The sequence below is a fragment of the Penicillium verrucosum genome (genome assembly GCF_028828655.1).
Source record: "Penicillium verrucosum strain IBT 35672 chromosome Unknown utg000001l_segment0_segment0, whole genome shotgun sequence".
Taxonomy (NCBI): Eukaryota; Fungi; Ascomycota; class Eurotiomycetes; order Eurotiales; family Aspergillaceae; genus Penicillium; species Penicillium verrucosum.
The window spans coordinates 13,340,661-13,366,307 of NW_026643210.1; the positions used below are offsets into that span (position 1 = coordinate 13,340,661).

General features: G+C 46.9%; 12 protein-coding genes across 12 annotated transcripts; 5 read left to right on the plus strand and 7 right to left on the minus strand.

Moving 5' to 3' along the window:
- Positions 1-400: 400 nt before the first annotated feature.
- On the plus strand, positions 401-3,358 carry N7516_004900 (M28 family metallopeptidase; the record flags this gene model as incomplete). Its single annotated transcript, XM_057217620.1, has 1 exon — positions 401-3,358. One exon carries the CDS (start codon positions 401-403, stop codon positions 3,356-3,358), a length of 2,958 nt encoding a protein of 985 aa, XP_057079503.1.
- Positions 3,359-4,155: 797 nt separating this feature from the next.
- N7516_004901 (uncharacterized protein) lies at positions 4,156-5,259 on the minus strand (the record flags this gene model as incomplete). The annotated part of the gene is made up of 1 exon (XM_057217621.1): positions 4,156-5,259. The coding sequence occupies one exon, from the start codon at positions 5,257-5,259 to the stop codon at positions 4,156-4,158; it is 1,104 nt and encodes a 367-aa protein (XP_057079504.1).
- A 1,105-nt stretch (positions 5,260-6,364) lies between these two features.
- N7516_004902 (NAD-dependent epimerase/dehydratase family protein) lies at positions 6,365-7,270 on the minus strand (the record flags this gene model as incomplete). The annotated part of the gene is made up of 1 exon (XM_057217622.1): positions 6,365-7,270. One exon carries the CDS (start codon positions 7,268-7,270, stop codon positions 6,365-6,367), a length of 906 nt encoding a protein of 301 aa, XP_057079505.1.
- Positions 7,271-8,483: 1,213 nt separating this feature from the next.
- N7516_004903 (SGNH/GDSL hydrolase family protein) lies at positions 8,484-9,248 on the minus strand (the record flags this gene model as incomplete). Its single annotated transcript, XM_057217623.1, has 1 exon — positions 8,484-9,248. One exon carries the CDS (start codon positions 9,246-9,248, stop codon positions 8,484-8,486), a length of 765 nt encoding a protein of 254 aa, XP_057079506.1.
- Positions 9,249-10,294: 1,046 nt separating this feature from the next.
- On the minus strand, positions 10,295-11,692 carry N7516_004904 (uncharacterized protein; the record flags this gene model as incomplete). Its single annotated transcript, XM_057217624.1, has 1 exon — positions 10,295-11,692. One exon carries the CDS (start codon positions 11,690-11,692, stop codon positions 10,295-10,297), a length of 1,398 nt encoding a protein of 465 aa, XP_057079507.1.
- A 1,387-nt stretch (positions 11,693-13,079) lies between these two features.
- Positions 13,080-13,490, plus strand: N7516_004905 (uncharacterized protein; the record flags this gene model as incomplete). Its single annotated transcript, XM_057217625.1, has 1 exon — positions 13,080-13,490. One exon carries the CDS (start codon positions 13,080-13,082, stop codon positions 13,488-13,490), a length of 411 nt encoding a protein of 136 aa, XP_057079508.1.
- A 514-nt stretch (positions 13,491-14,004) lies between these two features.
- On the plus strand, positions 14,005-14,337 carry N7516_004906 (uncharacterized protein; the record flags this gene model as incomplete). The annotated part of the gene is made up of 1 exon (XM_057217626.1): positions 14,005-14,337. One exon carries the CDS (start codon positions 14,005-14,007, stop codon positions 14,335-14,337), a length of 333 nt encoding a protein of 110 aa, XP_057079509.1.
- Positions 14,338-14,702: 365 nt separating this feature from the next.
- On the minus strand, positions 14,703-15,979 carry N7516_004907 (uncharacterized protein; the record flags this gene model as incomplete). The annotated part of the gene is made up of 3 exons (XM_057217627.1): positions 14,703-15,565; positions 15,708-15,772; positions 15,819-15,979. 3 exons carry the CDS (start codon positions 15,977-15,979, stop codon positions 14,703-14,705), a joined length of 1,089 nt encoding a protein of 362 aa, XP_057079510.1.
- A 204-nt stretch (positions 15,980-16,183) lies between these two features.
- N7516_004908 (uncharacterized protein) lies at positions 16,184-16,644 on the minus strand (the record flags this gene model as incomplete). Its single annotated transcript, XM_057217628.1, has 2 exons — positions 16,184-16,377; positions 16,434-16,644. The coding sequence occupies 2 exons, from the start codon at positions 16,642-16,644 to the stop codon at positions 16,184-16,186; spliced, it is 405 nt and encodes a 134-aa protein (XP_057079511.1).
- A 2,866-nt stretch (positions 16,645-19,510) lies between these two features.
- On the plus strand, positions 19,511-21,475 carry N7516_004909 (uncharacterized protein; the record flags this gene model as incomplete). Its single annotated transcript, XM_057217629.1, is given in 3 exon segments — positions 19,511-19,615; positions 19,698-21,060; positions 21,078-21,475. 3 exon segments carry the CDS (start codon positions 19,511-19,513, stop codon positions 21,473-21,475), a joined length of 1,866 nt encoding a protein of 621 aa, XP_057079512.1.
- Positions 21,476-21,908: 433 nt separating this feature from the next.
- Positions 21,909-23,076, minus strand: N7516_004910 (fumarylacetoacetate hydrolase family protein; the record flags this gene model as incomplete). The annotated part of the gene is made up of 6 exons (XM_057217630.1): positions 21,909-22,067; positions 22,121-22,282; positions 22,334-22,574; positions 22,622-22,838; positions 22,891-22,969; positions 23,017-23,076. 6 exons carry the CDS (start codon positions 23,074-23,076, stop codon positions 21,909-21,911), a joined length of 918 nt encoding a protein of 305 aa, XP_057079513.1.
- A 610-nt stretch (positions 23,077-23,686) lies between these two features.
- Positions 23,687-25,559, plus strand: N7516_004911 (uncharacterized protein; the record flags this gene model as incomplete). Its single annotated transcript, XM_057217631.1, has 8 exons — positions 23,687-23,865; positions 23,917-23,941; positions 23,997-24,030; positions 24,084-24,288; positions 24,350-24,454; positions 24,518-25,084; positions 25,143-25,260; positions 25,326-25,559. The coding sequence occupies 8 exons, from the start codon at positions 23,687-23,689 to the stop codon at positions 25,557-25,559; spliced, it is 1,467 nt and encodes a 488-aa protein (XP_057079514.1).
- Between the last annotated feature and the right edge of the window lie 88 nt (positions 25,560-25,647).

A 25,647-nucleotide genomic window follows, 5' to 3' on the forward strand; every position in this document is an offset into this window, starting at 1 on the left:
TATTCAATTCCCTGTTTTCTTTTTATCTGCGATCCCAGCAGGATCAAACAGGCAGACATATTTCTACTCATATGAGCAAAGATCACCTTATCCTTCATTCTGTGTTATTGTGGGAATGCATTAGTACGCTAGCGGTTACGGACTTGGATTATTATTTTTTTGTCAATGTGTAATCGCATAGAATTTAAGCAATTCTCATTTCTGTCACTCAATTCTCCAGCTTAATAACTGCAGTTGTTGTATTGGTGTAGCAGGACTTCAATGTTGTGCATAAATGTACGTATGTAAAATTATGTACCGTAATGACAGTACGATAAGTTTCCCCCGCATTTGCCTTTAATTCGACTCCAACTTCAACCTCCACGCCACCCATCCCTTTCAGCTTGAAATAGCACCGGGTATGGCTACCTACAAGGCCAGAAACCCTCTGGCATTTACGCCGTGGCCGGTAACAATCATCACCACGGCCGTTTACCTCGCCTTGATTATCCCTTTGCTAGTGATCCACCTCAACGTCCCATCCGCGCCTCAGACGAGCCCCAATGGCCTTAACCTCACAGAGGCATGGCAAGATCTCCAAAGCCTGACAAAAGGCTACCACCCCTACAATTCGCACCAGAATGACGAGGTCCGCTCGTGGTTGCTCGAGCGCATCGACGCGATCAAGCAATCCGCCCCATCCACCGAGGAATACCGCGACGCGAAGGAGGAGAAGCCCGATGTTTTTGTTTTCGACGACCTGGTATCCAACCTGACTTTCATCGATAAAAGTGTCGGCGTTTACTTTGAAGGTACCAACATTCTCGTCTACATTCGCGGCTCGGAAGATAGTAAAGAGAGTTGGTGGGAGACTCCCGGCCGAATGCCCATTGGCAAGGGAGGCGTACTTGTCAATGCGCACTACGACAGTGTTTCGACCGGGTACGGAGCGACAGACGATGGAGTTGGTGTGGTGACGTGTCTCCAGCTGGTAAAATACTTCTTGACACCGGGTCATGCGCCGCGCCGCGGGTTGGTTGTTCTCTTCAATAATGGCGAGGAGGACTATCTGAACGGTGCACGCGCATACAGCCAGCACCCGATGGCGCGCTTTGCGCACACATTCCTGAACCTGGAGGGTGCAGGTGCTGGCGGTCGCGCCACATTGTTCCGTAGCTCCGATACGGAGGTCACCCAGGCGTATGCGAAATCACAGCACCCATTCGGCTCGGTGTTGAGTGCCAACGGGTTTGAAAAGGGCCTTATTAGCAGCCAGACAGATTATGTTGTTCTGGACGGTATCTTGGGCCTGCGCGGTCTGGATGTCGCTTTCTTTGAACCTAGAGCTCGTTATCATACCGATCAGGATGATGCCCGACACACCAGTGTCGACTCGCTTTGGCATATGCTCTCTACTGCTGTTGCTACGACAGAGGAGCTTGTCTCTGACACCACTGATCGGTTCGACGGACTTCCCCGCGACGATGGAACTGTGCCTAGCGGCTCAGGTACTCGGGCTGTTTGGTTCGATCTGTTTGGGAGTGCTTTTGCCGTGTTCCGTCTGCACACGCTCTTTGCGTTGTCTGTCACTCTGATGATTGTGGCGCCGTTGACATTGGTTGTCACCAGTATCATTCTTTCAAGGGCTGACAAGATGTACCTCTTCCGCTCATCGGCGTATTCCGACATCAACGACGACAACATTCCGTTGCGTGGTTTGCGTGGTTTCTTCAGGTTCCCTTTCTTGATCTCAATCCCTACAGCAGTGACTATTGGATTGGCGTATATGGTGACGAAAGTCAACCCTTTTATTGCCCATAGCAGTTCATACGCCGTATGGAGTATGATGATCTCGGCTTGGGTCTTCTTGGCTTGGTTTGTATCTCGCGTCGCAGACTTTGCACGTCCATCAGCCTTTCATCGAGTCTATACCTGGACTTGGATGTTCGTTCTTACCTGGTCCCTCATGGTAGTTTGTACCGTTTATGAGAACGAGGAGGGGCTTGCCGGCGGCTATTTCATGTTCTTTTACTTTGCCGGTACCTTCTTGGCCACATGGATTTCCTATCTGGAATTGTTCTCTTTGCCAACGAAGACAGAGTATGTCGGTGGATTAGCTGAGTCACGACGGCCTAGTACTCAGGGAAGCCGGCTTGCTGCATCGGGCGATGAGCACCAGGACGATGATGCTGAAGAGGACCCGACCGAGTCAACATCACTCTTGCATGGCCCACACCGCCCCACATTTGCCAACTACGTTCGCGTTGGTGCGGACCGTGCATCTGATGAACTAGACGAAGAGGAAGAAGAGAAAAACCCAAACGTGTATGAACACGAGCAGGGGTGGAGTGGTGCGTTGCCACGATGGACGTGGCTGTTGCAGCTACTTATCACAGCTCCCGTAATCCTCATGCTGATTGTACCGCTGGCCCTTCTGATTACCAGCGCTCTCAGCCAGACCGGTCAGGATGGTAGTCCCCAGCTGATTGTCTATCTCTTTATTTCCATTCTTACTGCACTCCTCTTTGCACCTAGCCTGCCATTTATCCACCGCTACACATACCATCTGCCTATCTTCCTACTCTTTGTTTTCATCGGAACCATGATCTACAACCTTGTCGCCTTCCCGTTCGCAGACTCCAACCGCCTGAAGCTGTTCTTCCTGCAAGAGGTTGATCTCGACAACGAGATCTCTACTGCTTCACTAACTGGCATGCCTCCGTTTGTCAAGGATGTTACCTACGGGCTCCCCAGCGCAGCAGGCCAAGATGACACCTGTAAATGGATTTTCCGAGGCAAAAACAAAGTCCAGCGATGCTCCTGGAGTGCACCAGTTCCACGTGTTGTTATCAGTGACGATTCTCTATCCATCTCAAACGAGGATACTGACTCTCTGGTTGAGGCTTCCGAGCTGTCGCCGGACTGGATTTCTTTCAGCATTTCCCACCCTCAACCGGACAGTTCCTCTGTCCGATTCGAAGTATCAGGCCAAAACACACGTAATTGCCGTATCAACATGGACGGCAACTACATTACAAACTTCAGTGTGATTGGCTCTTCCGCTCCGGATCAGCGCTTCCTAAACCCATCCCCAGATGGTCTGAACCGGATCCAACTGTGGAGTCGTACATGGGACAACAAGTGGACTGTTGATGTCGATTTCTCAAAACATGACTCGTCCAAGACCGATGAGGTCGACGACTCTATCACAGGTCGCATCACCTGCCTATGGAGCGACAATAACCGAATCGGCCTCATCCCTGCCCTCGACGAGGTGAGACAGTTCAGTCCGGCGTGGGTGGCTGTGACCAAGTTCTCCGATGGCTTGATTGAGGGATCTCGGGCCTTCGAGATTAAGCGTTCGAGCCTCGGGGCTTAGGGATCTTGAGGCTTGGTGGTTGGATGGAACCTAGTCTCTTGCTCCCTTTTCTATGTACGATTTATGAGCTGCTTCGCTTTCTATGTATCTCTTCGATTGCGCTGTGCTTTGCTGTGTATCATTCTATCGATGGGCATTTGTTGATTTATGTTTTAGTCGACACATAACATACCCCTGATACATCTTCTAAGTGTATGTGTTTGGCTGTGTGCTATAATCCTTTACTGGAGCCCTGGAGTAGAATTAGTTGTTGCCTCCCTGGTATGTAGTTACAAACATAGTGGGCTGCTTATGCGGCCTCGGACTTCATAATTTATGAATAAGGCCCTTAATTCCAGAACTTTAGGGGGTGGGAGAGTGAACAATACGACGGAGACAGGAGTGTATCATCAAGATAATTGGATATATTCAATAGCAACCACGTCCCAATAGAGATAACTACTAGGAATCGTTCTATATACAGATAAGGATGAACGTGCATCTACATTGAATTATCGTAAATGAACCCTGGCGGGTTGCACATTTGTGGATTCCCCATTAGGAAAGGTCCTGGCTCAGCGGCTCAATAACTCCGTGTGAATCCAGAAGCCGAGCGCGAGGCCTGGGTATTGCCCATGGGAAGATGAGTTTCCTCAGGGTTGCCGGGGGAGACACCAGTTCAGAGACTGGGTGATGTGTGATGTTCACAGATCATAAAGTGGGATATCGGGAGTCTCAACGATCATCATATCTCATAAGCCGTGATTCATAAAGAAGAAAGAAGGATGGAGAGGGTATTGCCATGACGGGATCAATTCTCATCCCGGTTTCTCGGGGATTTCCCGACTTTGGTGATGTGGATAATGGCGGAAAGGATTTGTGAAGTCGACTGGGAGGTGATCCACATGATAGGCGCGGGCTTCATTGCTCCATGAGTGGGAGAGATCGGAATTGGTTCGTATGCGGTCGGAGGGTAGATGCTCGAACATGGCGATGGAAATGTCATCGACATCCATGCGGGAAGGTCTGCGATGGATGACACTAGGGGAGGCATGGGTCACGTCGGAGGTGACGCGGGTTGCATCGACGAAATCGGGGAGATCGCGTGGGGCGGAAAAGGACTCGGGTTTCCAGACGTGATTGTGGACCAAGTGGATGAGTTTACCGAGGACGGCGAATTCAAGTTTCAGTTTGATGCTGTATACGACGCCTTTGAGCATGGTTTCCATGATATAGAAGTCCAGGTACTCGGCGACGAGCAGGCCGACGTCCAGAATGATGATGATGAAGTTGATGGTCAGTAGTTGGTACTGAATCTTGCGCTTGATACGGTCTGGGTCTAAGCGTAGCATGCGGACTGTTTCCCAGATGTATAGCCCTGAGATGATGAATTCTTGCAGACAAAAACCTGTCATTTGGATCTTTTCCATGATGTTGTAGCCTTTCGTCCATAAGCCCAGGGAGGTGTCGGGGGCCATGTTGGCACCGTACGTGAGAACAGTAGTGGGCAAATGGAGGATTATTGCATTAATCACGATCATCGCCAACACGCGACGCAGGACTCGTTGGTTTGATAGGACTAAGTGTAGGCGCGAGTATAGGACAATAGACTGGCCGGTGACCATGGACCACCATCCAATTGTGAGCAAGGTAACAGGGAGCCATGGAAGGTCGTCGGTAATTTTGAAAAATTTGAGTAAGAAGCCCAGCGAGTAGGGAAGTAGACCGGCGGAGGAAGAAATAAATAAACTCCAGAAGTAGAGTCCTCGGTATTCAGCGAAAGTGACGAAGAGTAGGATCATTAACTCGAACGCATTATACCAGGTAACACCAGCAAGAGTGGCGATGGTGATCTGCATGCCCAGAGAAGTTCCCTCGTAGTGACCGCTGATGCCATCCCCGGCGGCAGTGGAATCGCCCATGGCGTTGAGTCAGTATCAGGGGAATCGTAGCATTGCGTAGATAAGTGTGGGATTCAGGTAAGGTGGGGAATATAGGACAAACTGGAACCCAAGAGAGATCCAGTAATGGAAAAGAGACAAACGAGACAAAAGAAAAGAGAAAAAAGAAAAAAGAAAAGGGCCAAAAAGGAAAAAAAAAGGACAAAGAGGCAAAAGCTGGGGCGCATCTCGTATATTGCATGCGGGGGCCGATCGGGTACCCCAGACTTGAACCTTGGATAACCACCCCGTATATAATATTATATAACTAATAGTTAATACCTAGGTAGTTAATATAATAGTAATAATAGTAATAGTAATAGTAAGAACATATAATAATAATAAAAAATGAATACACAAAAACATAAAATGCAGTCAACATCCCCCAACTTTATGATTGGACCTCTCTTTTTCTCTGCATCTTAACTTCTCCCTCTGGTGTTACCTATCACTTCGAGGATCTCCATGTTCTACAATGTGATTGTGAACTTAGCTCAACGTCTCACCCGAAAATCTCACCCTCAAAAGGACAAGTTCAGGGGCAAAAAGACACTGATAATATCTCGGTAAAAAGCCACGCTTAAATTGGGGGGGGATAATTAAAATTGCATCCCGTTTGCTAGGGCTTTTCCGTACCGGGAATTTCCAGCCTCACGACCAGGATTATAGCCCGCATTCATTGCGCCACGGAGAAAATCTCGCAAACCTCGAAGAAAAAAACCCCTCGAAACTCTCGTTTATTAGCATATAGGTGCTTTTGTCCATCGAGAATTCGGTGAATTAGATGTCCTTGCGTCCCTGCATCCTTGCGTCCTTGGCTTTGTTCCAATGACAAGTCTGGACTTGGTATTTGAAGACAAAGAGCTCAGAAAATCCTACTGCAACGTGGAGAGAAGATCACCTCCCTGATTTGGGTACGGAGTAGTGGAAGACCTCCTGATGTCCACAAAGATCTGCTGATGTCATCCGGACCCCGGCCGAGGTCGGGAACATGGGAACATGGCGCGTGACCTGCTTACTAACACCGATGAAAGGGGAAACCGGAAGGGTGCACGAATCAGATTTGGAGGTTCCCTACTCCCTAGACTCATTCATAATACTTCATCCAATGATGCTCCTCCCGAAACCCAAGCAGCTCCTTAATTTTCCGATTACTGATGGGAGCTTCTCTGGCCCCCAACTCGCGTGTAACCGGGACATGGGGACAAACCCGCCCCAGAAACTCAGCAGTGTTTTCGTAATTCGTAATTTCATCATTGACCGCATTAAAGATCTGAAACCCAAGACCATCCTTCTGGACCGCGAGATCACACATCTGTCCGAGATCACGAACATCAATGTACGCCCAGCCATGCGGCGCCCATTTCTCGGGATTCTCAACATATGATCGGAACATGGACTGTTTGTATTCCTCCGGGGCGACAACGCGTCCAATGCGCAGGATATAGATATCGCTTCCGTACCGACGCGCGAAGCCACGAGCAATGCTCTCACCGCACACCTTCGAGATCGCGTATGTGTCCATCGGGTTTGCGTCGACGGTTTCTTCGACTGGGAAGGAGGGATAATCTACATTTCCCTCTGCATAACTCACGCCGTAGACGGTGACAGAACTGGCGATGATGATCTTTTTTATGCCGAGGCGCGAGGCGCCTTCGATTATGTTATACATCGCTGAGGTGTTACCGCGGAAGGTTTCGTCGTCTGGCACGATCATGTTGCGAGAATACCCGGCCATGTGAATCACTGCATCGGGGACTAGCCCCAGTGGCTCCTGGAATGGCTCCGACAAGTGGAAATGAGAGCCCAGTGCGCTGTATACCTGTCCCGTGTTTGTCAGGTCGACACGCAAGGTGTGGACACGCTCCTCCAGCTCGGCGGGAAGAGGAACGAGGTCGAGGTTCAGGATATCATGGCCTTGTTGGAGGAGATATCGGATAATGTGCTGTCCGGCTTTGCCGGAGCCTCCAGTGACCACAATGCGTTTTCCCATGTTGTGGTCTTGTCTGTAGGGAGGGAAGTTGGATAATGCGGGGTATAGATAATGTGGGGGTATAGATGAAAAAGATAGCTCTACACCATAGATTGGTGTAAACACCGTAGATGGTGAGTTGGTGAGTGGCTAGTCAAGATACTATAATTTGGGGGAAAAAAAAGAAGAAAACAACTCGAATGTATTTCAAAGGGCCAAGTCTTCGCTCTTGTTGTACGCGAAGCGTGGAGCCGGAAGATAACATCCCGAAGTGTTCGGCCCGACAAAGATGGAACGAGAGCTTCCGGATGAGTAGAATGAGACCCATTGCTAATTTACAAGACTACTCTGGCTCATGCGGCTTTTTTAATACTACTATGTATGGTGTCTGTCTTTCTTCTAGCCCAAAAGATCAACCCACATAACCCGTATCATAGGGCGTATACTTTTAATAATAATAATAAAATGATATTAAAAACTATCCAGTTTGCATTTGACACAACCCAAAATAGTGCGGGCAAAGTACGGGCAATACTAGTTGCTTGCCTGCATCACCCGGCGTCCAAGGCAAACCTCGTTCTATTGGTTACATATATATTTTTGTTTGTGATACAAATGCCAAGTGTGCATAGCCCTCGCTGGCGAAAAATATGTACCTAATGTTGTATGTGCGTTTGTACTCTGATTGCTAGTAAAAATTCAAAGCTACAAGTGAATCTGGGGTGCAAGCTTTCATACTCTTTTCTAAACATCTTTATGAGGTGTAAGATGAGAACCAAAGGCCAATATGTAGGAAGGCTTGCATTAGCAGAGGGCTGAGAAAGAAGCCACCGGTATTCCCGTCTCACCCTATAATATATTGTATGCGGGGTTTTACCCCAGATCACACACGCGACCATTTGTACAGACTGTAGGCTTCTGATTGGTCCACCTGCAATTATCCCACAATGCGCAGCAGCCCCAATACATCCAGTGAGTCATGATTGTGGAGGTAAAAGCTAGATACCTCAGCTCAGTCAAGATCATAGCCCGACATTCTATCTGCGGACATGGCAGGGTATAGCGAATAATAACTCGCTCGTTTTGATAGTTAAGAGAAACCGACCCACCTCTGCCCAGACAACCCTAGTCAATAAATACTAGTCACTCTGATGATATCTCACATCTGCTCTAGCCTGCTTGACAATCGTAATCACCAAGTAATACCATGCAGAGTGTAAAATGATGAATATATTCACAACAATGCTTTAGGTAATGTGCTCTTGCCGATCGTCTCAGCTAGAATACTCGCTACGGCCTTCATCCCATCAAGATTCGGATGGAGAAGCGGCCCCAATTCAAATCCTCCAACCCAAGGTTCCTCGCTGCCAAGTGCATGTCCCTGGCTGAGTTGGTGAATTGGGACTGTCTCACACCAATCGGCTCGACCTTCCACAGCGACAGAATATGCATGTTGTAGAACAGATGCAACACCGCGGTAATGTTGAATTCTCTCCTGTGTCAGCGGGATATTCCGACTCGGTTGAGTTGCAGGTCCCAGAACAGCAAGATATTCAACAAGGAAGATTCGAGCTCCAGGGGCCCGTTTGTGTATCTGATCGACCACTCCTCCTAGCCGTTCTGCCAATTCTGCTGGTGATAGGGACACGGACGATTGGAGCTCGGCGTCGCAAGCATCGGCGATCATGCCGCCGATATAGTTTATGTCATTTCCTCCAGCGGTCAAGGTGATGATGTTGGCATCTTCGGGGAGGTTGGAGATTTGCGGTGGGAAGGTCGTATTGAATGGGGTAGACTGTGGTTCGACTGTTATGTTGAGCAACGTTGCGCCAGAAACGGTCAGATCAGTGAGATCGGCGTTCAAGTGCTGCGCCAAAAGATGGGGGTAATTCTGCCCTGATCGCAATGCGGCACGTGGTTCGATTTGCGGGGGAATGTCAGGACCAGCAGCAAAGGAGCTACCTAGACTTGCGATTTTGAGTTTCTTTGGAGAGTCCATAGTCAGATGTATTGTAGAGATGCAGAAGAGTAGGGGTGGCAGTGTAGCTTGGCTAAAAGTTGGAGAGAGGAGCTTTGGCGGAAACCACGGTTCACATTAAAGTTGATGCCTAAAATGTTAGGCCGAAATTACTCAGCCTAGCTGAGGTCCACGGGTCCGGGGGCCATCTGGTCCCTCGGCGCAGGGGCCGTCCCGTGACCCAGGCCCGGGTGTCTACCTACATGGTACCTAGGTAGCTATACGTACCATTTTTCCTCTGCCGGGTGGGGCTTTCCTATCTTAGCTGCCGCCGCTTTTACGAGGGCGCTCAGAGCTAGAGTTCTAGAATGTAATTTAGCTATATAAAGATACTTTAAGGAAGCATAATAAGCCTAATTTAGGTTAGTGCTTTAATGAGAACTGGCCCTTAAGGGTTAATAAGACTTTCACTATTATCGCTGGGGATTTTCTAGCCTTCTTATCCCAGCGAGACACTATCCAAAGTACGAGACAAAATCTGCCAGCTTAGGATAAGCGATAAAAGAGCATACCTGCAAAGCGGAATGGGAATAGTTTAAACGTGGAAAGTCATATGTCAAACTAGCACTTGTCTTAAACATCTAACTAGTCAATTAAAGGTTTACCGGGTTAGTTACTGAGCATTCTTATATAATGTACTCTACAGCCTGAGGTGGCCCCAATATAGTTTGACACCTTCGGCACTTCCTATTGTCTATAACCTATATTAACTTATATATCTTGAATAATGATGGGTTTAGATTTTCCCAAGCAAAGTTGCAAATAAAAAATAAACTAGAACACAGCTGATGGAATGATAGGGGGAATATCCGTCTGTAGAGCAGCTAGTAAGGAGCAAGGTGGCTTGACTAGTGAGATGGGCAGACAGACATCGCAAACAACGGAAATTTAGGGGGTAGCCATGCAAAAGTTGCAAATTTTCACCATAGAGGGTGATATTTTGCGAGATAGAAACATGTCAACAGATAAATAAAGAACGACCCGAAAAACGGCTGCAATCAAAGCGGAAAGTGGGCCCTAGACCGTTGTCATGAGAAACGAACTGCGGCTTCGAAAATGATGAAATGCATCTTCCCTCGAATGTGTTCTGCTAACCGATCAATCACATCGCGTTGAACGAATACCCACTGAGTGGCCTTTCTCCCAGACAGCAATCGCATCACGTTGTCCTCAGTGATATGACTTTGGATGTTTTCTCTGCGGATGCGGACTAGCTGTGTGCTGAGGGTAGAACAGATGGGGCCCCTAACAATATCAGCTTGCCCAGGTCGCCAGAGGTGGTCGAATTTCGGGTGAGGGGTAGCCTGTCTCCTGCAGGTCCAGATGTACTCTTTCCAGTTGGGAGAATACCATAGATTCTCCATTCGGAGGCTGTTGATGAATGGTCGCGGAACCTGAATGTGAATAATGCAGGTATCGGCTGCAGGGCTTCTCCTTTCTGCAAATTTGCGGTACTCTTCAGCCGTTTCAATTTCGGGGGTCCAGTATTGCGCATTAAAATCGAAATTGAAGTCTCCGCCGGGGTATGTGCTGAGTGGTCTTAGGTTGACTATTCCATCACTCTCAACGATATCACCCGCTGGCCGTAATTCATCATATGCCTTGCCCTTGTATAAAGAAATGTGATCGGCGAGGATATTGGCATCAGGCTGAACCATCACATATGTGTCTGGGAACTGGAAATCTTGGGGTGTCATGTTGATCGTTGCAGTCACGGGTTGCTGCTCAGATGGGTCTTGATCTTCTCGGCTCGGCTCATGCCTGGGCCGCTTATGTTTTTTTTTATGAGCTATGCGCTTGTTTGCATGACTTTGTAGCAGTTGCTGTTGACGAAGAAGAGCGGCATAGTTGGTTTCAACGGTATCTTGTGCCCAGTAAGTGAGGGTCTGGGTACCGAAGATGTGTGAGAATCTCGGGTCCGTGATTGCTTCTTGAATTTGGCGAGTAAGACCAACATCAGCGAGCGCCTCCTGATGGCTCATGTTATCGTATTGTCGTCGGCTAAGAGAGGCGAGATGTGTAGTGACATATGCCATTAGGTCATCAGGATTTTGGCTTGGACTTGGGCGGCCGCAATATCGGTCATAGATCAGTCTGGCAACATCCGGTACGAACCCAATATACTCAAGCACCTCGACACTTTCTTCTGCCATCGGGATGTCGAAGGTTCGGATGACATTGGGCTGGAAACCATGGGTGGCAACAGACGCAGAAGACGACGACGAGGTGGATGAGCTTGACACAGATCTTGGTGCACTGAATGCAGCGGAAACTTTTCTTTTACCACTGGCGTTTGTGGATGCATTCGGCTGAGGCTCGGGAAGGAGGATTGCAGCCTCTTCAAGGCATCGTATCTGTTCTAGTGTGAAAACACCAGGACCGGATGGGAGATCTGGATGATGTTGGGGAATGGCTTGGAGGGACATGGTGGGTAAGTTTGAAGAAGATAAATCGAATATAATGAGATTCAAAGAAGTGAGACTGAAACTTGGAATGAATTAAGAAGAACAAAGTAGTGAGACTGAAACTTGGAATGAATGAAGAAGAACAAAGTAGTGAGACTGAAACTTGGAATGAATGAAGAAGAAGAATAGGATGCAAGGTTCAATGTTATCCTTTAAATATAGAAATAAAGTTGCAGAAAATTCCTAATTAGGCTTAGTAGATAAAAAAACACGGGAATTGATAACTAACTGTTACCATCACGTGACTTGTCACGTGGTAGAGCCCCCTCATTAGCTAGCTTGACCACATAGTTAATTGATCATCTCTACTCATCCCATCAATCTGTACCACTAACTAACTAAATAAGTGTGCAAGATTATGTAAGCTGGTGTGCATGTATCAATTCCCGTGGTGCTCAGTGAGCTAGTCAGAGCGCTCAGGTCAAGCTCAGTGAGCGAGTCATATAGCTCATATAATGATCAGGTGATGCTCAGTTCTACTCAGTGAGCAAAAAGCGGCAAAGCCTGAGCACTAAAACGGAAAGGGATAGCCAAGAAGTGGCAGAGGAAATCAAGTATGTAGGTAGGGACCTGGACAACCTTTGGAAAATCTGGTTTATTTCATCAGCGGAATGCGTTGGAATGCAAACATGTTTCTGTCTCTGATTTTTAGAAATTCCTCAGTACTAGGCTGTGCATGTGAATAAACATGAAATTATATCCGCGTAGGGTTGGGCAGCCTGGCAGTTGGGGGGCCTTGATATGGCTTCGTAACCAAAACCACCGGGAGAGGTGGCCTTGGGATCGTCAGAACTTAATCTCAGCTTCTCTCTTGGACAAGAGGGATGTATCTAGAAATAACCATCTTGGTGGGTACATAGGTGGCCTAACCTGAGGCTCCCAATACAAGATTGGCTAAGTTGGCTTGCAATACGCTAAATGCTTACCATTGAAGCTATGCACCATGGATAGATGCCATGTCTTTCTTACTTTGCCAAGAGTAAGACATGAGGCTCAGCCTTGCCAGCAAATAGTGGGGGTGTATTCTAGATTTGTACTGTTACATCGACCGACATAGTATTGGCATCTATGAATTCTATTTCGAGAGATTATCGCAGAGTGACCGGAGAAACCTCGAAGTGTAGGATGCCTTACCGCATACCATATGCTTTAGTGAATGGACGGTCAACGGTTGAATGTTGAGAAAAGACTTAAATACCTTCATTCCTTCCGTTGATGCTTTCCTTTCTATTCTCATCCACGCAACTCTCCTCCAACCCAACCCGCCTTTCAAGATTCAAAGATCCAACACTTTTAATCCAAACACCTCCTCTTCTCCAACAACCTGAAAAACCACCAAATTGCAAACATGCAGATCTCTCAGTTTCTTCTCGCAACTGGCCTCTTCGCCTCCTCCATCGTTGCTGCCCCAATTACCAGTTCTGATTGGACCATTCGAGACATGCAGCGTGTCTGCAACGACGAAAACACCTCATGCACCTGGTCCTTCGGCATTGACTCTGGTTCAGACACTACCGGTTGTACCTACATCGTGGAGGCCACCGATGCCTCTCGCGCTAACGGAGGCCCTAGTGCATGTGGCGCATACACCGTCAGCTCCGGCTGGAGCGGCCAGTTTGATCCTACCAACGGTTTCACTACCTTGTCCGTTGCCAACAATGAGGCCGGTCAGATCATCTGGCCTGCTTACAACGACGAGCAGCTTGCGGACGGAAAAGTCGTCAAGCCTGACCAGGGCTACACTCCCGCCGCTCTCTGATTGAGCGAACAATCCAAGAAACATGTTGAAGGATGACTGATATGACTGGCTTAAGCCGACAACCCTTTTTTTTTTTTTTTTTTATCCCATACGCTCCTTTTAATTGTCGATTTACAATCTCTTTTTTTGTACCTAAGTTCGATGTTGGAAGAACGAAACGCGCAGTCTGAATGATGTATATATCAAATTTTCATGCTCTTTAATAACATTTGATTCATTATCTTTTAGCTTCTCTCTCTCTCTCCTCTCCGTCCTTCTGCTCTGAGACGAATCCTACCGTGTTGTTTCTTCATCTCTGAATCACAACTCCGTAGGATCTCTCTGTTACGAGTTCAATTGAGCTGTTGAAAGGCAGTTGTTAATTCCTGAACTCCTGACCTGTGTCTCAACGATCCGATCCGTCCATGAATGATGACACTGGTTATCGAGTCTAGATCAACTTCCCTCATAATGGCTTCCACAAGTGACCGTCCTCGCCTGCCCGAGGTGAAAGCTGCATTTCAAGCAGCTGCCAATGCCCGCGGAACTGCATACCACTCCATCAAGGCGGTCATATTTTCATTTTGAAAGTGACGACACCGACGCAGTGGAAGATGTGAACTCGCTTACCTGGTGCCTCAAAGATGTCTTCGACATTCAGCCAACCGTGGTCAAGCTGGAAGCAACTGGTAAACAACCTGGATTCACTCTAACGATGACTGTCGACACCATTATCGAGAAAATGAAAGCATCTAGTAACCCACTACCGTCGCTGCTCATTCTTGCGTACATGGGGCACGGAATGCTTGATACCGGAACCGGCCTCTTGAAACTTGTTGCTGGCCCCGGCCGGCAAAACATCCAATGATCTTATCTCCATAATTCTTTCTTCACCCCCAACTACTGCACGACCAATGTCGATACCCTCGGCATCCTAGATTGCTGCTATGCAGGAGCAACTCGCGAGAAGACCGATAGGGTATGCCAACTTATTTCTGCATGCGGCCCAGATCAGACAGCTCGTTCGCGAGCTGGTGTTATGGAATTGTTTACACAGCGTTTCTTCCGTGTAGCAAGGATTAAGGCTCTTGAACGCATGGGGCTTGACAAAGCTACCAATCAATACTCAGTTCCCTCTTTGCTGGATTACTAGGAGTTCTCAATTTTTATAATAAATTAAGAGAGGATAAGTAGAGTATTTAAATCCCTACAATTTGCGGAGGATCCCCAAATTCATTCAATTTTGGAAAACAACATGCGACGGATATTCGGCCAATAAGTCCATACTAGAGTTGTAAAGACAGTGGTTGGTATAGCGAAGACCCAGTAAATCCAGAACTTGTTCGACATAGTCCAGCCGGAATCCCCGCCGAAATCAAAAAATGACATGCTGAAGATAGCGCAGATGAAGGTAGGAGGAAGGAACGTAAGTGTAACAAAGGCGATCGTTTTCATGGTGGCACTGTCCAATTGGGTTGCTCGACCAATTTCAAGAGTAACACTCGCATCATGCTGAGCCACTGTATTAAAGGCCAGCTGGATTTCATTCTGCAGTCTCTTTTCATTTGAAATGGACCGAGATCGTAAGTTGGCAATGAAAGACTGCCAGGATCGCAGACGAAGATGGATGTCTTCGGAAGCAGGAGTGGCATTATCTGGGTTCGAATTTGTATAGCTCTCATGTTGCGTCAAGATGTGCTCTAGGTTTTGCAAAGCAACGTCGAGTGTTTCGTTCACATGAATTGCATGTCGGGCGATATCGTGGAGTCGTCTGTAGTCAGGTTGTGGTCTCCCTTCTGGTTTCCCTTCTGTCTCTGTCAACCGGACATGATCTCGGATACCCCATACAGAGGGCTCCTGAATAAGCGCAATCTGCTCGACTAAATGTGGGTAGACCCAGAATGGATCGTTGAGCCAGCTTTCATCAGGTTTCATCACTGCTCTCAGGAAACGTTCTTTGATGGGCGGGTCGAGATCGAAGGCGAGGACCACAGTTTGATTAGTTGATGGCAACCATCGTGTGAAGATATTTGTATGATACCACTTGAATCTGGTATCATGGTCTACCTTTTTCACGGCGAATTTGGACCAGGTATCTATAGGAATCAGTGAGGTGTAACTATTTATCTTTAGCGTACTTACTAAAACCAGTGGTGACTCCAGAATGTCGCGTTTTTTCACATCCAAAGCCACCATTTCCCTTGAAGAAATAATATGACCACCAAAAATGAGGCATACAAAAAGCATCGACAAAGGCTTGTCGACATTGCGAGCATCTCTCAATCTCAGTAGAATCGGCGACACTAGTAACATTAGGATTTTTCTCTAAACTTGGGCAACTTCACATACATAATACAAATCTTAGACCAAGCAGGGATGGTATCAGAAAGGTCGTTTGGATCTTCAAGGTGGAAGTTCGCCCGCCGCGTTTGTCGCCAATCGCCTTCGTCCACTTTGTTCCGCTGCAATATTAGCAGGTCAGCACAGGGTCGGGACTTCTGCTCCTGCATTTTAGTTCCACTAGATATAATTGAAGCTAGGAGATTTAGAGGTTGTCTAAGAGAAATCACATAGGAGAGCAAATCTCACTGGAGTGGGGGAAATGAGAGTTGCGCAGAGGGACCGTGCCCCCACAGCCTCAAATGTGCAACGAAGTAGATTCAATTCCAGTTGAGATTTATTTACATTGGAGCTTTCGCCCCAAATTACTCACTTTACCAGTCTGATGAGCGAACTTCATCCTCCATTGTTGGCGGCCCAACATACTTCTCGTACCCCCAAACCCAGTACCACCCAGAGGCGACTAGGATAAATGCAACAAACACCACCGGTGCGTAGTTGACCGTATCTGCAGCGACAGGGATTGAAGAGGGCATGCAAAATAATGGAATGACAAGAATACTCCATGCTAAAAAGGAATATGCAATTAGCGATGTTAGATCGTGGTAGATGGTTCAGGCTTACCCAGTGCCACAATATTGCAAACTAGCCCGAGTGTGCCAAGGTCAAATTGGCCATTCTTTATGTGTCGTCGGCCTCCAGCAAGAGACACAGCGATTGGACAGACATAGCTGACAGTCAAGGTAATAACACCGACGCCCGTGAAAGCATTGAATGCAGTAGTTGACCCGAAGTAAATAAATCCTAGCAATATTTGGACCGCCATGCCAAGCATCATTGCGTTAAAAGGTACTCCGTTTTTGTTTACCTGCTTCCACCATATGGAACCTGGTATACCCCCATCGCGAGCAAATGCCCATATGCTTCGGGAGACAGCCGTGGTACAACCTATAACACAGAACTGAGAGAGAACTATCAATGGTAGGAGAAGCAGGAATGATCCAACTGGATTTCCAACGGCGGACTTGATAATACTCGGAACTGGTTGCCCAGATTCGAGAGCGGCTAAAACTTTCGTGTCGGGGAGCACAAAAACCAATGGAATAAGGAAGAGAAATCCGGCCACGGTGTTTAGAATGACAGTTCCAACTATTGCTTTTGGGACTTGTGTGGATGGTTGCTGGACTTCTTCACACATACTTTGACACGTCAGTTATGGAGGCTTCACAGTGGAGAGTGAGATAGGAGATGTTCCTCTGGTGTGGAAACAAAATAAGTTACCTACCAAATCACCATGCCAGTGGAGGAAGTGCAATAAGCTGCCTGCAAAAGTCCGATACAGAAAGACCAGCCTGCTGGCCAACCAGATTGTGGCTCAAAGCTAGTAAAAACGTATTCGGCGTCATGTCTACCCTCTTTTGCAATTACGAGAACACATATTACAATAGCCAACGTCCCTGCAAGTGTCCAGAATATCGCGAATGTCTAGCTTCTGTATTAGCAGGGTGATGGTGTGGTGTCATAAATGTTGTTATACACACGTCAAGATAAGGCAGCCATGTGTTCCCAAAGGCCGATATTGCGTTAGCAAGAAATGTGACAGCGATAAATATAAGAAAAATTTGGTACGTTTCCGCTTGGAAGATTCCCACCCCTGGAGCAGATTCGAAAACGTTGATACACGAAACGAGGAAAAGGGTACTCCCAAGATTAACTGCAAGTGTAATGGTAATATTTCCAACAACATATGACCATCCGCAAATCCACGAGGCGATTCTTCGATATGATGGTGGGGATAGCATAAAGGTCTGGTAGTAGACCCCTCCGGCAGTTGGATATATCGAGGTTATTTCGCCAAGCGAGGCAGCCACACATAGAGTAATCAAAGAGACGGCAAGCCATCCCCAGATTATGTTGACGGGACCTCCCCCAACTAGAGGGTAGGTGAAAGTTGTAGCTAGTCCGTATGGAATTGCTGCGAGCACGAAGGACATAAAAGCCACCTGAAGCGTAGAGCGGTTTCGAACGAGTTCGGGCTCATAGCCTAGGGCTTCCAGTACCCCATTTGCCGAAGTCTGTTTCCCTTCTTCAATGCTGGGAAACCCCTCCGGTGAATAGGGCTCGGAAGATTTGGTCTTCGGAGAGCGACGCTGGTGGGCGGTGACTTCGTCTGCCATGATAGAGGTCTAAGAAAATCGATACGAGTAACAAAAGATTGAAGAAATCTCTGGAATAGAAGGATTCCGATCGAAACTGGGTTAAAAGACTGAACTTCAGGTAGTCAAATCTTGGGTATAGTCGAATAACCACGCCTACAGAAGAATTTTCGGATGCAATATACATTAGGAATTCGTGGTGTTTATCTCTTATTCTGGTGAGGGGAGTCCCGTGCACAGCTACTCATCAAACCTTGAACATAGTAACGGGTAAGGACGAAATTCACTCAAACCGTTATCCCATATCTCTCCAAAGTACCCGGAAGTTCTCAAAAAAGGTGGAGACAAAGTGGAGAAATGGAGTTATGCCGAGATAACGTTTGATAGGACATCTCACTGACCTAGGCAACCACATCTGAGGTGAAGATAAGACAAGCAGAGAGATTGGACAGGCAGTGCCTGAGCTGAAACATAGATGATCATCCCCGCATTCCAAAGGTTGAAAGTTTCCAAGGTTGGTTGTTTACCTATCCAATCTAGTACGAAATGGGTTAGATTGCTAACGCTAATGCACGGCGGCTACACTATACCATATATGGCATCCATGTGGGTCCTGGCGGTCCGGAGGTTCCTCTCGAGCCGTCCGCCTAGAATTCACGTTGTAAGAAATACATGGCTATAGACTAGTGTAGATTAGTGTGACATTGATTAGTTTAGATACCTGTATAGATAATAGTAAGCAATTGACGCAGCTCGGCAGTTGACAACTTCCGGTAGACTGATTGTAACATCAACAAGCTTTACCGGCTGGATATATCCGTTCAAATTTACAAAACCTGAACTTCTCCGCATATGTGATGTCATAAGATGCGGAGAGAAATCAATGCAGAAACAAATGTCATTGACTGAGACTTGGAAAATTACTTTTTACCACAAATGACGAATGGCGAAGTGCTCCTTCCCAAGGATTGTGTCGGAATCTTCCCGGTTTTTTGAAATCCTACAATATTAAGTCCAACTTACGTACATACACATCCCCATATGTATACTCAAATCATGTTGCTGCCTAGGTTAGTGCTATGGTACCTGGGACATACATCTCACAGGGCCAACTATGAACATGCTGATGGCCTAAGGTCAAGGTTTTCCAAATAAGAATTTCTTGCTGCAAATGCCTGACACCCGTGCTGATCATACTTATGCTATATAGAAAAGGGACTAGACCACATTAGGAAAACAAACCCGCCTCAAAGCGTATTGTTGATCCTTTTTTGGATTAGCGCGAAGGGAAGGTGCGGGGAGATAGAACTCGGGAGCCACCTGGGCAGCAACCACCTGGACAACCTCAGCAATTTCGCTTCAACCCAATCGGACATCTCAACAGAGACTAGACGTCGCTTATCGGCAGGTGATCGGATCCCGGTTCATGCACCGGCCTCAGAATGCTTTGATCGGGTTCTCGCCCGATCCCCCCGCCATCTCAGACTGTGATGTTTTTGTCTCCCCCAGAAAACCAATATTTTCAATATCTTTATTTTAATTAGAATGGCAAGCACAGAGAATTTACCTTCTCTGCAGAAGAAAAGGCAGAATCCCAACCGGTGCCGGCCAAAATCAAGAGGGGGCTGCCAGAGGTGCAAGCAGCGGCGAGTAAGTCGAGGTGAAAGATGCACAGTTTCTCCTTCATTTACGAAGGCCCTTCTTAAAGTCCACATAGCTAATACTTATTCAGCGCAGATGTGATGAAGCAAAGCCAAGTTGTCAGGAATGCACTAAGCGAGGACACACATGTCCCGGTTACCAAAAGCAGAGCTTGCAGTGGCGATATGTTTTCAAAGGCAGCGAAGATCCCGCACCACCGGTCGAGTCTCCCGACACGGGTGAAACCGAATTTCCCCGGGTGAATGATCCAATGCAGGAGGAAAAAGACAATCCTCAGGATGAAATCCAGAATATTTGGGATACGGCCTACCCAAACCTCTTTGACCAGCTGCCAGATTTTGATGAGCCAACAGATGCCTGGTTCTATACTGAGCCAGATTCTAATGGAGCGGCTTTAGCGAAACCTGATGCCGAACTGGATGGGTTGTCGATTCTGCGTCAACGACTGGCCAATACATCCGTTCCCTCCTTTCTCATCCAACTACCAGTGATGTTGGTGCAGTATTACTTCCATACGGTTTGTAACCAATGGTCATCGTTCGACTGTCCTCTCAATCCTTTCCGAACCATTATTAGCCGGCTCTGGAGTCGAAATGCGGCAATTTACTTTGCTATCCAGAGCATGTCAGCCGCCTCTTTGGCCAATGATTTTCCAACCATGCGAGCCATCGGAATACAGACACAACAGCAAGCAATCGCGTGTCTAAATAACAGTTTCCAGAGGGGTTTTACTCAAACCAAGGATGATGAGTACTTTCTTGCACTTCTTATGATTGGATCCACCACTGGGTGGCACGATGCTTCCGATTTAGGGCTTCCATATCTGAGAGCGGCCCAAGATCATCTTCTGAGACAAGAACGCCAGTGCAAGAATGAAAACTCTACCCTTGCAAAACAGCATCCACTTTTCAAGCAGTGTCTCCTTTGGTGGAACTTACTGGCTGCCTTTGTGACAGAGGAGTCGCCTATTCTGGATGTGGAAAATTCTATTGAAAACAGTGACACAGATCTTTCAGTCTATCTTGTCGATGGACAGGTCCTACCGCATCCGTGGACAGGATCTCTCAGATACGCATTGGGTCTCTTCTATCGAACTGCAAGAGTAGTTCGAGCCGCAAGAACCTCCCACCGCCGAAGGCCAGCGGATTTGGATCCCACCTTGATTGACTTGAGTTCCATGGCCGAAGAACTCGATCTCAGACAGAAAGCCGAACAACTCGAGGACAGAATTCTCTTTACTGGCTTCTCGTTCTATTGTGGGCCTGTCGATATCGGTGATACAAACACGCCACCGTCGCATTTTCTTACGTTGGCCGAGGCGTATCGCTGTACGGCACTGTTGCAAATTTACCATGTCTTCCCGGACATCCTTGAAGAACGACTGCAAAATAATCAAACAGCGGATGGTGAAGATTCCATCCCGGCCCTCTTTTGTTGTTGTTCCCAATAGCAGTTGAATGGTCATCGTGCTCGGTAGAAGACGCACGTCACACCCTGGCACTACACATTGTATCCCTCTTGGAACAGCTTCCTTCAACATCTGGAACGAAGGTTATGCAGCCTATAGTTTTGGCTTGCATCTCTAGCGATCTTGTTTTCTCGTCTGGGTCTGTGCTAGGCGCCACAGAAAATGCGATTCCCAGTCTGAATACGCTGGATGTTGAAATTGCCCAGGCCAGACGAAAGGTTAAAATGCGGATGTCTGAACTCATCTTAATCCTACCGAAGCTGCCAATGCAACGCATTTATAACGTTGTGCATGAAACTTGGGATCGTGCAGACTCTGGTTTGGCAGAGTTCTGGCTGGATGTTATGTTGGATTTGAATTTGGAAACTATTATGGGATAGGCTCAGCATTGTATCTAGGATCAGCCAGTATCTCTATATGTTCATCAGCCCCTTCAAATTAAATCCATTAAATGAAGTGATGAAATCTTCAGGAATTGCTCTAACTTCGTATATGATTATCCTGTCCCTACCGATAAGGCCTAGCTCATTTCCCATATTGCACGGTTTTGTCCCGTTGTTAAGGGTAATATCACGATCGAAAGTGTTGGGTGGAATACGAATTCTATCACTTGTATGAGAGCAGGCCGCCAGTGCATATATGCCAAAGATAAACGAAGCAGTGGTACCCCGTGTGTGCCAAAGCGTACTATAATGCAACGCTACGATCGCCATTTTACAAGACACAAGAAACCATATCTAGTTCATAATAAGTAGCATGACGGTTTTTATTATTCAACCATCAATGGATCAAATGCACATGATTGTGCACGGCTCAATCTCTCGCGATTGAGCATATTTGAGTGCCTAACCCATGGCTTATACTTATCCGCAGCTCATCTCCAGGCTGGAGGAACTGCGGTGGGCTCTGTGAGATACCAATACCACAAGGCGTTCCGGTAATGATGACGGTCCCGGGCAGTAATGTGTGGCCCTAATACTTAGCATTAGCTCCATTTATTTGAAAGAGCTAGGGTTATTTCGTACCTGAGAAAGATAGGACACAATTTCTGGTATGCTGAAGATCATGTCGTCGGCGGATCCATTCTGCATGATCCTTCCATTGAGACGAGTCTTTAGATTCAATGCTGCAGCATCGGGGATTTGTTCTGTAGACACAATACATGGACCGAGTGGACAAAACCCATCCTAATGGAGGTTAGTCGTGGAGCCTATTTTGGGAATTGACTATCGGCATACCATTCCCTTTGCATAAGACCACTGTGATGTCTTCTCTTGATGCTTTCGTGCTGTCACATCATTGGCGACTGCATAGCCCAGAACATAGTCGGCTGCTTCGGCCACCGAAACATTCTTGCATCGTCGGCCAACAACTATTGCCAACTCAACTTCATAGTCTGCTTCATCATGATCCACATTGGAGGGAAGTACAATGGGGTCGGATGCGGATGCAATGCAAGTGCTGGCCTTTAGGAATACACTGGCACGGTATCAGCAATTGTAAGAAGCCAAGGCAGATATACTAACGTTGGCGTGTTTGGAAGAGTCAACTTCATCTCCGCTGCGTGCTCCTTGTAATTTAAGCCGACGCACCGAACAGTGCCAGCTTCAATTTGCGATACTGGGGATAGCAGTTCACCAATGGTTTTGATTTCACCCGTAAATGAAGCAGCATAATCCAATGCCGAGTTGCCAGCCACGACTTTCACTGAGACTTCGACATTCTTTTCTATGGCCTGGCCCACTATGAGTCTGTCAACATGGTTTGACTTTTCGTGAACTTGAGTATGCCGTACCATCAATATCCGGATTCACGGGCTCACCGCCATATATTTTACCATCTTCTGCTCTGAAGCGAACCCATCGCTTCCAAACCTGTAGTACGTTAGGTTACTCAGACATGGTCTTAGCGAAGTGCTTACTGGATGTTTTGCTGCAGGGGTGTCTTCGAACTCAGTTCTATTCACATTTGAGATTCCCATTTTGAGAGATAATGGTGACATGAATGATTTTCAATGATAAAAAGTGTGAGAGTTCGTTGGCTCCTTATCAATGGGTTGTTCCCCATACCGAATAACCCATGTCGGGAAATTCATCGGGAAATTGGTGGATAGATAAGATGAGTTAGGGTTCATCGGGTCATATTTGCCGATGCCAAGACTAGAAAATGCGGGGAAATCACGTCGGGTAAAAGATAACAAGCTGATCAGCTAATATACAGGATTGTACTCCGTAGGCAAGGTGAAAATAGATTGAAATGTCAGAGGCACATAAAATAGTGATGAATTGACAGGGATGAAATATACACGTGATTATGGTAGGGGGTTTAAGCCTAAAAATAAAGTCCACTTATGGACGAACTAATGCACGAGAATCCTTGGGTCACTCCCAGCCTAGAGCTTATCTCTTCCGATGACACCGAATTTAATTTGTTCGGGAAATTCATCGTTCCAGTTTTGCCAAGCCCTCAAATAAACCGATGGATTTTCCGATCATAAAGAAAGATAAGGCCTGTAATCACTTCTGTGGATATATAAGAACCGATGAGAGATGGATTCCACTTGCTATAATAACTCCACATACTCATTCAAAATGAAGAAGGAAACAGATATCAAACAAGCCGACTTATTCTCGGATCACGACGTACAGATGGGCAACTTCGTGGTTGACCCTGTGCGAGAGAAAAAGCTACTATGGAAGCTTGATCTCTGCATTTGCCCTTTGGTGATGCTCATTTTCTTGGTCGCATATCTTGATCGAAGCAACTTAGGGTAAGAATTCCATCCACACTGCAAGGATTCTTATAGCTAACTCCTGGCTAGAAATGCAGCTGTTGCCGGAATGCCGGTAAATTCAAGCTCACATTTTGTGAAACAGTGGGTTGCTGACTTAGCTCTTACAGGAAGATATTGGTCTAGTTGGAAATGAACTAGGAAGTGAGATTATCCTCGTCCAATATTCGAACCTATGGCTAACAATACCCAACCAGATGCCGTGTCTTTGTTTTACGCAACCTACGTCTTCTTTGAAATCCCGTTCTCTATGGTCCTCAAGAAATTACGCCCTAACAGACTCATTTCTGCATTGATCCTTGGCTTCAGTGTATCCATATTGGCTGCTGGATTTATCAAGAATGTTGCCGGACTTTATACCACCAGGCTATTTCTCGGTGTCTTTGAAAGTGGCCTATTTCCGTAAGATTATCGGCTGTCTGGATAAAAGAAAATTATTGAATAGACACTAATTATCGCGCAGGTGCTTGACTGTCCTCTTGACCACATTTTACAAACGCGAGGAACAAGCACAGAGAATTTCATATCTGTTTGTGTCCGCTGCTCTAAGTGGAGGCTTCGGTGGATTGTATGCGCAACTCTCCCTATTATTTTAAACAAATCTAAATGGTGGCTAATACACGAACCTTAGACTCGCCTTCGGACTGATTCGCCTGGATGGTGCGGCCGGCCTTGAAGGTTGGAGGTGGCTTTTCATTGTGGAGGGCATCATGAGCGCGGTCGTTGGTATTGCCACATTTTTCCTCCTTCCAAATGACTACGAGACTGCCTACTTCTTGAACGAGGAAGATAAAGAGCTGATGCGCCTGCGCATGCAACAGTCGGCACGGTACGCTGATACGGAAGAGTTTGATATCAAGGAAGTATGGAAAACACTGAGAGACCCCAAGAGCTGGCTCACGTCCTTCAACCAAATTTGTGTCAACATTTGTTCTTTCGGGTTTAGTACCTTCCTACCAACTATTATCCGAGGCTTTGGATATGATTCGGTCAAGACCCAACTGCTCACTGTTCCCGTGTATATCTGGGCTTCCGGGTTTTACCTGGTCGTCGCCAATTTATCCGATCGAGTGCGCATGCGAGCGGTCTTCATGGTCCCCTTGTGTCTAGTGACAGCTGTTGGCTATGCCATGCTGCTGGGAGTGGATGTTCAGGCGCGAGGTCCATTATATTTTGCGACATACGTGTGTGTCACTGGGTATGTATTTTCCGTTGCTTGGGATATTTATTGAGCAATTTTCTAACCTTTCTTCTAGAATCTATGCTGTGGTTGGACTTGGGGTCAGTTGGAACGCCAACAGCCATTCTGGCTATTACAAGCGTGCTATGGGAGTGGGCCTCCAACAGACTATCGGAAATTGCGCCGGTCTGATTGTAAGTGGGATATCATATTAGCATCCTCTTTTTATGGCATTGACCTCAAACTAACATAACCCAAGGCCGGTCAAATCTACAAGTCATCTATAAATGGACGATATGTGGTCGGTCATTCTGTTTCACTGGCTGCTATCTGTCTTGCATTCGTTGGTAATGCTGGCATGTGGGTTTTGCTCCGATATCACAATACGAAGCGAGACCAACTATCACCGGAGGAGAGAGAGCTCATTGTCAGCTCAGGATCATACGAAAAGAGAGGCGGAGATTTCCATCCAGACTTCCGATACATCCTGTAGATATATTTTATACGGAATATCAAGATCAAATTATATGATTTATGAGAGGTTACATCCATCATAAGGGCCAAGAATATAGATACTTATA